At 40.4% G+C, this 12926-nt stretch overlaps 1 protein-coding gene across 1 annotated transcript in view; it reads left to right on the plus strand.

The window, feature by feature from the left end:
• ntrk3b (neurotrophic tyrosine kinase, receptor, type 3b) overlaps positions 1 to 12926 on the plus strand; it is a 173179-nt gene that overhangs the window by 34963 nt on the left and 125290 nt on the right. Inside the window, exon 3 of the mRNA XM_023429753.2 lies at positions 414 to 485. Within this exon, the coding sequence (XP_023285521.1) occupies positions 414 to 485 (72 nt within the window). The remainder of the gene's footprint in view (positions 1 to 413; positions 486 to 12926) is intronic.

Consider the following 12926-nt stretch of genomic DNA (forward strand, 5'->3'; position numbering starts at 1 on the left):
TTTCACCCTGTACAAGTTAACATGACGAGGGAACATGCGAGAATGCACTCTCACTTTACAGACATGCAAGTTCACAAATATTTCATCAACTTCCATGAAAGATTGAGTGGACAGATAATTGTGACTCATTCTACAAGAGCACCACTTTTATTTAAACTAGTTTATCTGCAGTTTATCCCAAATGACAAAACATTTTCAAAGGAGCAGAGAAGACCAAGCAGAATGAAATGCACCAAGAAAAAAGAAGTGACAGAGAAAAATATTCAACATGGCCTTGATGCTGTTACGTGATCATTTCACTGTGATACTGTGTGCACATATTTGTACGTGCCCCGGCTATGAAGAAAATAAATGTTTTTGTTTTGGTGGTTTCTTCACCGTTTCATCTGTATTTTATCATTTTTCCGTTTCAGGACTATCATGAATTGCAACCTGCGGGTGATCCAGGCTCGAGCGTTCGCTCAGAACCCACACCTACGCTACATGTGAGTAAATATTCTATCTTTGACAACCATGTTTCCTGCGCCTTCAAAAAATTTCTTATAATCTGTGATGCTTGACAGCTTGTAGTATATGGCTAAAGGTAAGTTAGTGTTGAGCACAAGTTGATGCAGTTGATAGAGGGTGACTTCTGGGAAATTGTGGCGTCGCTATTACTGTCGCAACAGCCGCACATCTTAAATGAGACATCCATTATTTGCCTTGGATAATTGGATTCCTACCTGCCCCGCTTCTTTGTGCTTCAGTAGAGCAACATGCAGAAGACGCACTTCCATTTACTCTGCACTCGCCAAATGGACAATTTGTGCAGGAGGCCGAGCATCAGAGAGCTGGGTGAAGACCAAAGTAATTTCTTTAACAAAGGCTGATGTGTCACCATATGACAGCCTGTTATTCCCCAATTTTCCAGGAGTAAACATGGTGAGGAACTCAGTGACAGTCTTTTACCTGAACACACTGCCATTTGCAATTTCCAGTTCTCGACTGAAAGGCAGCTTGGTCTCTCTTTTCTTATGCGGATGACTGCTGTTGGGCTTAAATCTGTGCACCTTGAACCGTGCGTGCGCTTGTGTGTGTTTGTGTGTGTGTATGTGTGAGGGAAAGAGAGAGAATAAGTAGTAGTTCATAATGCGAATGCAACAGTAACATGCAGTGTTTGTCATCTGAGAGCTTAATCTTGCTTGTTAGTGAGACAAAAGATGCTCTCATTGTCAAATGTATGTTGTTATAAGCTTCCTTTTGGCTGTCTGAGTATTTGTGCACGTCCCTGGGTGCACACACTTTAAAAACAGGTTGGTATTGCTTGTCTCTTCATTTAGTTGGTTGATTAAGATTAACTAATTGAGTTCAACAACATTATTTGAAAGTTACTTTAAAACTGCCTTCCCTTTAATTTTGTCTCCAGAAGATGTTTTGCTTTCACAAGACTGAAAACAAATAAATGATTGTAACCCTCTCACCTCTTCTTCCCATCCTATTACTAAACATAATTGCTGTGCAGAGGTAGGGAACTTAAAATGGTACAAAACATATCAAAGATGTAAGAAAAGATCACATGGATGGGCAATGTTTTCTCTCTTTAAAGGTCCCATACAGTGCACACTGACATTAAGTTTAGATTCAGCAAAAAATGCAGCTTTACAAATAGAAAAGATCCATTGAGTGAGTTTTAGTGGATTTAGCCAGTGAGAGCTCCACCTCAGACGTTCCATGACAGGCCTCTTTTGTGGTCGCGTTAATGCAAGTGGATGGTTGCTAGGTGACACTGAGGATGATGATGTTGTCAAAGAAGATTAATTATTATGCCTAAGCTTAGCCTCAGGAGGCTGACCTCATTGATGGCTATGTCAGACAGGTCTGCTCAAAGACTGGCCCATCAGTCGCTCAACCGGTTGCTCCTTTGTGAGGAGAATTGAAGCTGTTCTCCTGATCACACGTTCAGGCCGACACAGGCTCAATCACACACTATAAATATATCACCCAATCCCAAGTGCTGTAAACCTGATAACTGTAATTAACACCAACGGTGGTTATACTCTCTTTTCAATTAACGTTCCTCTGCTCTGTGTTAAATACATATCAGGCATGGAACTGTATGTATCACATTACATATTGTGTTACATAACTTGACTTCACAATTCACTTAAAGCCTCCCCAGTGATTGTCCGATCGCAGGTTAGCAACTGTAACTATGCACAGCAGGCCTGTCAGTCTTTAGATTCTCTGCATGGGACTTAAGTGACAGTGATACTCTGTATAACAATAGTGTGACCATATTTAAAAACCCTACACTATGTTCATGCACACTTCTGTGCACAGGTATACATGCACAATAGTTGTCTTCCTTTTCACACCATGGACCACCATGGTGTCTCAACAAAAGAGTCTCTGATTGTTTATTCAAGGAAAAAAACCAAAACATAGTTTTTTAGGAACGGCAGTGTTTCCCAGTGTTTGTTTCCCTCCAGCTATACTGGCTCAGGTCAGTGAGGGTTGGTTATTGTAATTGGCCAGTGAGCCCACTCCTGGCACCTGGATTGACAGAGAGGGCTGGTGTTTCTTTTGCCTGCCAGAAACTTTATGGATCTTTTGAAGGTCCACCCGGCCACTGATCTGGCAAGATTTCTCCCAGTGCTCCCGATGGCCAGTCTGACTATGACACATGGTCCGTTGTCAAAGAGAGAAACAACGGGGCAAGGAGGGGCTGAGCAGTCAATGCGCTGCACACAGCTCTTAAGCAACAAAAAAAAAAATATTAGAGGTCTTTTATGTAAATATGAGAAATGTAAAGTTTTTTGGCTCATTATGAAACAAATCTCATCGATCTAGGTAATTAATGGGAAATACTGTCACAGCCTTGATAACGACATGCAGTACATGTTTATGTTAAGGTATGGCTAACATTAGCAGCTCTGCCTGCTCTAGATTTGGGGACATTTTTACCAGCAAACCCAACCAAATTCACTGTCTGATACAGCGTTACTTGCGCTAAAAACATCAGTTAGTCCTCCTCCTTTAAAGCTTTTCTGTTGTAACATTAAAATTAAAACATAAAACACGAAGAATAAAGCATGAATCTAACCTTTAGCTTTTCCAAGTAAGCAAGGCAGCTAAAAGAAGCTAGGCTAAAATGAAATAACAGTCAGATTTTTTCTTATCTACTTAAAATACCAGGACTAAGTAATTGCAATCCACAAACAATATTGTTACTTTATTGTCATGCTCTCAGCACGAAACAATGACGCTTTCTTTGGAACAAACAGTTTTAATCTTTTAGTGTGATATCATGTAGCCATCAACTGCATATTTAGAGCCATATACAGGATTTTCATTTCATAGCGAGTCAGCTTGAAACGTGAAAAAGTCAGCTACAGGCAGCCGTTTAACTCACTCATGAAGATAATATTAGCTACATTACATAGCTAGCAACAGCTGATAAAATCTACTGGCGACAGTTGTCATTTCAACCGCCAAAATCAACAGTCCCCGGCTTGAAACGAGAAGCCTGTTATTTTCTACGTCTGTCTAACATCAAACACCCAAAGTACAAACAAAAGTGCAGCTCACAGCTCTACCAGGCTGGATTTCTGACTAAAACATCTCCCTGGTTCATGAGAAATAGATCCAGCTATATTTAATATCCTTTTTGTGTAGCCCTGTTTATTTTCCTAGAAACTCTTATCAAAGCATCAGTGCTGTCACCATGAGGTGACCCTTATGGGCCCACTATATTTTATTTGAGCCTAAAATAAACCTAATTACTACGTACAATAGCCTGACACAGTACTTTATTCTGATCAGCAGGATATTGATAAATAGAGATGCAGAGATTTAATCCAATATGTTCAATAACCGTGTGTCCTGCTGCTCCTTGAGTAAGACGCAGAACTTCTCAGATGAGAATATCAGCTGAATTAAAGTCAAATGCAGTTCAAAGCTCCAGACTGTGATTAACTCTTCAGTAAATCCATGTATCACACATGACACAAATATTTAGAAAACACTTTAAATTAATATACTTGCAAGATGTAAACAGGACATCAACAAATTGTCATAATATTTACATTTTAAACATTTAGCGAATGCGAAGTCATTTTCAATTAGTGTAACAGTAAAGTGAACCACACTAACAGTGAATGCCAGTGCAGCAGCTAGGGGTCAGAGTCAGAGGTCACTGCACCAAGACAGTAAACTACACATGATGCCAAAATGGATGATGGATGGTAGCAACGTGACTGAGTAGGAAATAAGAGTTTGTGAGGAAAATAACAGTTTAAAGGAAAGTAAAAAGAGGAAGGAAAGGAAAGGACAGGGAAAATGAGGCTGGATGGATTGAATTATTTCTCTGGCATCATTAATTATCTCACCGCCTCATCTTCACCATACATTGCTGTCATGCTGTTCAGTTGTTCAAACATTAGAAATCTGTCCAATCGCTTTGCCTATGTAGGGTCAGGAAAATATGTTTGCTCACTTTAAGTGTAAATTACTGGCACAAGTTTGCAACCAAATTATCAACATTCATGTGAAAACTTTTTTCTAGTGGACCAATTGAAAAATATCTCTGTGGGATATCTGGCTTAAAAAAGACCACTCATCAAGTAAACATATTACTGTGTTTGTCTCAGTGGCGCCGGAGCCTCAGCAGCAAATCCCATCTCAGCAGTTGTTATGGCTGCACGGAGAAACTGATGAAACAGCCTTGAACCTCTTAAGTACCATTAGGGGACATTAAAGGAACAATCAGTAATATTTTGCACTGTCGCTGCAGAAAATGACCATACAATACGTCTACAGTAACATCAGTGGCTGCTGTGATTTCAAGACTTTCAAGACTTTAAAGACTAAACGTTCTTGTCTTGAGTCCATGTTTCATTTCATGCATGTCCAACCTCTGCTCCCTGGACAACCCTGAATGTGTGCCACCAAAATATGATCAGTTTTATTTGCTCATGTGTGGAAGAACATACAGTGGTCAGACAACAAGGAGAAATAGTTCCCTTGGTAGTTCTAGCTATATCTTAATTTTAGACCTCAAAATAAAATAATTTACATTTTTGTGGGCTGTTTTCCAGTATTTGCTGTGGCACTAATGGGATGGTGAAGCAGTTTGGTCAGAGACATTAGGCTGGAGGAGGAAACAAGTTTGCCATGTTGTAGTTTTTTCCATTGACACAATGGATATTTTGTAATGCAATATGTACTTCAGTATATAATGCTGTGTGCTGTATTTTTACCTCAAAGAACCAGTATAGGAAATGCATGTATGTGGACAGAAAGTAACATCTGCAATACAAGGAATGATTTTATTAAGACTACAGTATAGCAGACAGTGTAATTTTTGCAACTGAACTAACTATTAGAGGGAGTTTGGACTGGATACACTGGTTGTGGCCTTATTACTTCGCTGTGGCTTCAGGCTTGGCCCATGTGCCAAGTAGAAGCAACTCATTTTAGTGTATCTGAGTGAGTGGTTGTAATATCTTCTTAATGTGGCTGTTTTGCAAAGTAGAGATGCACCAATTGATCGGCTGACGATTGGAAACTTGGATTGGAAATTGGTTTTCAGATGGCTTTCAGTCACAGAAAAATAAATAGATAAATATTACATTAGACGAAATTATACTCAGTTAAATGATCAAAAAATCTGACGTGAACTGTGTGTCAAACATCATAGAAAGGTAAAACAACCAGACCAAATAATTTGTTAAACCTTTGAAAGTCTCCTTCAATTTTTGCTATGGTGGAGAACCTCTGAAGATCTTTGGTAGCCTCAACTTCATTGTGTTGGAAATAGACTCATTTTTTCTGATTGGCAATAGGAGTTTTAATCTTACCTGGTGAATGTGATGGTGGACAAGAGCTATTGTGAAATGCATTTAGACAATAGTAATGTGAAGGCTTTAATCACACACACACACACACACACACACACACACACACACACACACACACACACACACACACAGCTCTTACATCCTGCATTTCCACCAAACTAAATGATTATTGTTTATTACCCATTGTGGCTCTGTTCAAACTGTTACTGTGTAACACTTCCACTTACACAGTTGACCTTGCTGTACTTGGTCAGACAGGCAGAGGACATTTGGCCACACCAAGCAGGATTGTGTCACAGCAGGTTAAAATGCACCACTTTCATTTGCTGTGGGTGTGAACATCCACATATACAGTATTTTCACTGTGATAACCATGTGTGCACTTTACCTTTCACCCTTTATGTAACCTGACCCACTTCACTGGGAACTTGATGCCTGTGCGTGTGGCTTGGACCTTAAAGGTGTACCACATTGAATATAAGGCTCGTATATAAGATGAAGAAAAAATCCTCATACCCGAAATAGTACACGGACGTAAATGGACTGCATTTATATACCGTTTTTCTAGTCTGTCAACCACTCAAAGCACTGTTCGATGTATGTCTCATTCACACATTGTTGGTGCGGCATTAGAAGCAGGTGGGGGGTCCACTGTCGTGCTCACGGACACGTTGACATGCTCTCTGGAGGAGCTGAGGATCAAACCAGGAACCTTCCTATTACTAGACAACTGCTTTACCTCTCGAGGTTCCAGTGTTATTTTCAGTATATACTGGTTGTGACCTGTAAATGTATTGTGCATATTAAGTATTTTGAGTTTTGGAGTATTGGCTGCTGTTATCAAGTGGAAGTAAAACAATAGGCTTCATCATTCTCTTTATCATGACATTCTGTGACAGTGGTAACTCTTGGCTGATTGACAGATGATCTGGTGATTAGATTAGCATAGCATAAAGATTAGGAGGAGGGTTGAAATAATAAGCCTGTCTCTGTCCAAAGATTAAAGAAAATCTGTCTGCCATATACTGTAAAGACTATAGACTGCACGTAGCCTCTGTCACATCACCCATAGGTTTCTGGAGCAGAGACTTCGGTGCATGCCGGCATACCCTCACCAACCTGTCACTCAAAAAGGACACAATTATTCGTAACTCGAAGACTTAATAAAATTTAAATGGCTGAGTTAAATAAAAATCCACAGCCCGAACAGTTGTCATAAAGGGAAGAAATTTGCTTTATGACTAAAACAGTTTTTTTTGTACCAGGCTGTAAACATGTTCATTTCTGCTGTAAAGTTAGGCATTTTAACATGAAAGGCTGTGGGGATTGACTCGCTTTTGGAGCCAGCCTCAAGTGGTCATTCAAGGATGTGCAGTGTTTGGAACGTTTCTGTCGGCTTTATTTTTCAGTCATGGAGGTTGCTGCTCGCTGTTTAACAGCACCTTTAAAGCTCACTGATAAACATGTTATATCTTATAAATTTAAACAAACTTTCTTTCTTTCCTTCTTTCTTTCTTTCTTTCTTTCTTTCTTTCTTTCTTTCTTTCTTTTCTTTCTTTTCACAAGCAAGTTCTAAAATGTTAATTAGTGAGCTTTAGAGTTGTGGAGTTGTATTTTTTTCTAGCTAGCAGTTTACCCCTTTTTCCAGTCTTTACTGAGCTAAGCTAACTGGCCGATGGCTCTGTTTATCAATGTTGCCATCTAATCTATGAAAGAAACCAAAAAACTATATTTAACCAAAATACCGAACTATTCCATAACACTTGCAACTCACATTTGACTTGTACCTCTGATTAACACTTACAACAATAGTTGACTGCTTGCTAGGTTGAGACCTGTTAGTGTGATTTCGACAATCACTTCCTGTTCTGCTACTTCCTTTGATCCCTCCATGAGTTAATCTCACACATATTTAACTGGCACACAAAGCACCGTATGCAAATGAAATCTATCAACAAAGGCTCCACTACAAGGTCTTCGGCTTTCAACTCATTCCTGCCACCGCTGGGTCCAGTTTTCTATTTGATGCTGCTGGTCGGCCCGGCGTTGTGCGCCATGCTTGTCCCCGCCTGTGTCAAATTAAAGGTCAGCGTCTGGATAGTGAGGCAACTCTCCTCTTCATTCCAGTGCAGCCGAGGGAGAGGCCCAATAAATCTGGAGGGAACGTTGTCACCGGGGACTCTGAAAGGTCACTCCCCACAGGGAGAGGGAAGTGGAGAGAGACTCTCTCATTAAATCTTCCCAGCTACGTTTTTTGTTTTTTTTGTTTTTTTCTTAAATGTCATTTTTATACTCGGGTCAGCTGGCCAGCTAGCCTGAGACCACCTTTAATTAGAAGTCTGATTATTCTCTGTTTACCTTGTCAAGGTTTAATCTCCCAGCTTTCTCTTCTTTTTTAAAATAGACTTACTTTTTCCCTCTGTCTTTTTTTATAGCTAGGTTTTCAGGTAGCCTATTCACTTCAGGCGGTGGCTGACTGGGAAATGAAGCAGTTACGCAGATGACACCTGCAGTCTCTGTAATGTTCCACCTGGCGCTTCCTTGGGCGTATAAAAATAGAGCAGTGATCTCCAAGGTGTAAATGAATGCTAAACCCTGATATACTGTCTGTGTCGAGCACCGAACATTCTCACTGAAGGCGGTTAGCTGTTGCTCTTACCCAGAGAGAGCAGGTAGGTTGCACAGTAATGCTGTGGGTCATCTCATCCAAAAAGAGCGCTGTCTTGACTGAACTTGTGATCTTTTTTCAATGACACAAGATCTGCAATTATGATGTTAGCCTGACTAATGTAGACAGGTGAATTGTCATGTGTTAATGCAATGTTTCCTTTTACCAGGCCTCAAAGAAAAGCAAGCTTAGTTAACCCCTGTCAAATCATTGTTAAAAATGGTCTGATAATAACGTAGCCCTTGATTGTTGTATGAAACAAAATGAAGGTAGCAGTTGCCTGGTAGTTAGAGAAGTGGACTGTCTGGAGAGTTGCCATTTTCAAACCTAGACAAGCTGGTGAAATTATGGAGGAAGTAAAGAGACAGATTTTCTCTTAACCTACGCAAGTACATCGTTGGAGATGCTCAGTTGTGCTGAGGAGGTATGAGGGTGAGTGTATTTAATAGTATGAATATGATGCAAGGTGCAGTCAGTGCTGAAGTTATAGTTTCTAAAAAGATAAAGTGACAGCTTTAGAGGCTTTATTAACACGTAACTTACCTGCCATTACTGGAGCTGTTTCAATCTAGCTCTGCATATGTTGCAGTGTTTACTTTCATTCACAATATGTGAGTGTAGATATGAACAAAGGCTTGTTTGGCCATTTTATGATAAAGACCTTTTGGGGTACACATGTAGAGCTGCAAACATAAGTCTAGTTGGTCTTTTTTGATGCATATCACACATTAACATCTCTTTGAAGAAGGTAATTACACTTCCTGAAATCAGAATCAGAATCTGTGTGATTAATTAATGCCAACCATGTAAATGTTAGGGAACAGAAAAAGCAGAAGTATGTAATTGAAATATATCTAGTACTACGTAGGGCATAAATATCGATATCGATTAATATGGACATTTTTATCGTGATAACAGTTTTGGCCATATCGCCCAGCCCTACAACTACATTTACTTCACTATGAAATCTATGACTAATCTACCAAGAGGAAAACATTTCTATCTGCTTTTGGATTTCTAATATTATAGCAATACAGAGTACATTAAAATAGCTATTCAGCTGTTTGCAGAGCTATAATAATGAAGCCATTATTGTGGGCTACCTAAAATGTTCTGCTTCTGTGGGAGTCATTGCATGACTTTTGATCTCTAAGAAATGCACATGCTGTTTATTTCTCCCTTTCCTGTCCTTTCTTAATTTAGCATGGCTCTGGAGGAGGACCTCCTCCTAGAATCCATCATTGAATCAACAGTAATTCAGCTGAGATCCGACTCTAACGGTTCCTGCCCACTGTGCTCTGTGTGGGCGCATTCCTGCTTTCTGAGTGTGTTAAATTGGAAGTTGGCGTTGCTCTGTGGCTCAAGGTTGCATGGACCTGATTCCCTCCCACAGACCGGCCTGCCGCTCTGCTCGGCTGGGGTTGAAGCCCTGTGACTGTGGGAGATAGCTGATGGGGAGGTGAAGGGTACTTCAGGATCTCCCTCTAACATTAGATTTAGTAGTAGACCGCCCCCGCCATTTTTCAAAACCTCACCACCCACAATGCACCACATGAAATCACTCCTCGGTGTGGGAAACAGACCATGGGTTGCATTGTTACTGTGCCAGCTGCTGTGTTGCTACAGTAGGTGAACTAAACTGGTGTTTGATAAGGCAGACTGCTTGGTTTCTCCACTTGGCATTCTGGAGGAGTGGGGGTAATGTTCAGTATGGAGAGGGACTTTGTCATAAAAAAAAAAAAATAAATAAATAAAAAAGGCTCAGCTCAACAACAGGGAATAACACATTAGACGCGCGAGTTAAACAGGGCATATAGTAAGGCATTTCCCAGATGTGGAGGTTTGGGAGAGCAAACAAGCAGTTCAAATTGAATCAGCACATTCATAAATTCATAGTGAGTTCAAATTTACATTCCGTCCTCATGCTTGGTTGCTTGGATGTGCATGTGGTTAATCTCACTGTAAACACAAACACGGAGGCTTGCCACCCTCTGATAGTGGTGTCATGGAGCATGGTATCTGCTGGCTGTGTGGACTGCAGGGAAAAACGCTCCACTGCTCACCGGCTGACTATCTGCCACGGCACAACCACTGGGACACTCGCCGCTTGTGAATGGAGTGCATAAGTCCACCCTCTCTGTCTATACTGGCTGTATTTATCTATAGAATGAGCTCTGTGGTCAGGCTTAGATTAGATAGGCTGATGTTGACGGAGTACAGTTCAGAATACAACATATAGACAAGTAACTGTGTGCTCTGTCAAACAGAAAGGCATGTCAGATGAGTCAAAGGGCCTGTCTACAGGCTGTTGACTCACTAAAAGACATGCCCACTCCAATCCATAAAGCTCAAATTCTGCTTTGTGTCTGTATAGCCATGAGGGTCAGCATGACGAATCTCTGCTGTCTGCTCTGCTGTCTGTGCTGTCTGAATCCATTTTGGTATATATCAGGGCCTTAGAGCATAAGAATGATAATATTCTATATTTTACTAGTTGTCCAAAAACTACTAAAGAGGCACCAGCGAGCCACACTGTTGTACAGAGTGACATGTCTTTATTTGGATGTGTTCTGTTAATTTTGAGTCGATCCCATTTTCACTGTCCTGCTGCCTTAAATACATATTAGAGAACTGAATGTGGATTCATCCACAGCTAAAAATAGTTCCCAACAAATGCATTATTTACTCCTATTTAAGAAATGTTGTTTGTGGTGGCATTTGGAAATTGCTTAGCTTGCTTTGACTTGACATATTAGTCCTCTTAGTAGAAATTGTAGCATCTTAAAGTTACGTTTCTTCCTGTTTTGACATTGACATTGTCACCATTTGTTTCACAGTCACTCCTGCATTCTTGTAGTGTTGTGGTTGAGTTCCACTCTCAGACACTTCAGGATTTAGCTTTTTTAACCAAATGAAGTTAAAAGAAACTGATAACTTCTCATTTAGATGAAGGAATTTTGTACTCTTATATACACCATATACATCTAACTTAGGCTGATCATATGTTAAATGAGGTCAAATATCTATCAGGCTAAAGAGACTAAAATGTTTTCCCTGTAGTTGTTAAGTCTAAAAGACAACCCCAACAAGTTTTCTCTGTTTCAACTATTTCCACTGTTAATGGATAAAGCTTGAATCTTGGTTTTCTTTCTATTGGTTTTGGCGTTGTATTCACCAAAGTATATGACGGGATCTGGAAACGCAACATTGCTTTAGTGTTTTTCAGGAAATAAGGCTGTAAGCTATCCAGCAGTAAAGCCATAGAATTGAACTCATTTTGAAAGTGACCACTTTTGTTTCTTACATGTCTGACTATGTTTTAGCATTCTCAGATCTCAACAGTTAACTTTGGTAAGTGCCAACAGAAATTATGTCCAAAAGATCCATTTGCTAAGGGCTTGTTTTTGAGTCTCTATACCTCAAAGTGGCCCAAATTCACAAAACTCATCTTCTAGGCTCAGTTAATAGATGGAAGTAAGCTGACACTCTGTGTTTCATTCTGTTTGTGTGTGTGTGTGTGTGTGTGTGTGTGTGTGTGTGTGTGTGTGTGTGTGTGTGTGTGTGTGTGTTGCTCAGTGTTTCTTTATTAAACACTTTCTTAATTACTTTTCTTGCTTCACTCAGTCAATGTCCCAACAAATTGACGTGGGAGTGATGCATGGCTATGTTATACCTTGCCATATTTTGCATGCACATTGTATAATAATAGTCATGAAGCAGTGTCCTGTGATTTGACAAATGGTTATTTGACACTAAAGATAGAGGAGATCGCAGAACTGAGTTAGTGAGAGAAAATGAAAAAAGGGTCAAAGGAAAGGCAGAGATTTAAAAAAAGTGGCTCAAACCAAGCCTGGAAACTGAGTGAAAAAGAGAAATTGGCTGTGAAAGAAGACAGACAGAAAGAGAGATTCAGAAATAGAAACTGTGAGACATAGGCTACAGTAGATAACGATGGGGGAAGAGGGAGGAAGAGACAGAGAAATTAGGCATGAAAGCACTACTAAGGGAGAAGGAGGCCTTCACCTCGAGGCCCATTCAGAAGAGTGGCCAGGCTGTGCAGGCGATCTTTACATCCATAATCACAGCACTCTAACGGATCCTAATGCCTTATGATGGCTTTGCTGGTCCTGAGACTGTGGTGGGCGGCTGTGGGTCGTGGTGAGCCACAGGAATAATGGCTTCAGTTAATCTGCAGTACAGGACATTCAGTCTCAAGGGACTCCATGTCAACTGGCGTGACTGGATCGATAGCGTCTGCAACACCGAGCTTTCACCTGCTGCCTCAAGTTCAAACCTCCCACCGACAGTTCGCTGCATCCTCACCTTGCTGCTTTCGCTTTCCTGGCGTCGCTTTTGATCTCTTGAGTGTTGAACAACCAAAGGGGAAAAAAATGATCAAGGCGAGACAACATTTTCTTTAC

Source organism: Seriola lalandi, unplaced genomic scaffold (genome assembly GCF_002814215.2).
Source record: "Seriola lalandi dorsalis isolate HSWRI2012SDOR001 ecotype SW California unplaced genomic scaffold, Sedor1 jcf7180002054898, whole genome shotgun sequence".
Classification (NCBI taxonomy): Eukaryota; Metazoa; Chordata; class Actinopteri; order Carangiformes; family Carangidae; genus Seriola; species Seriola lalandi.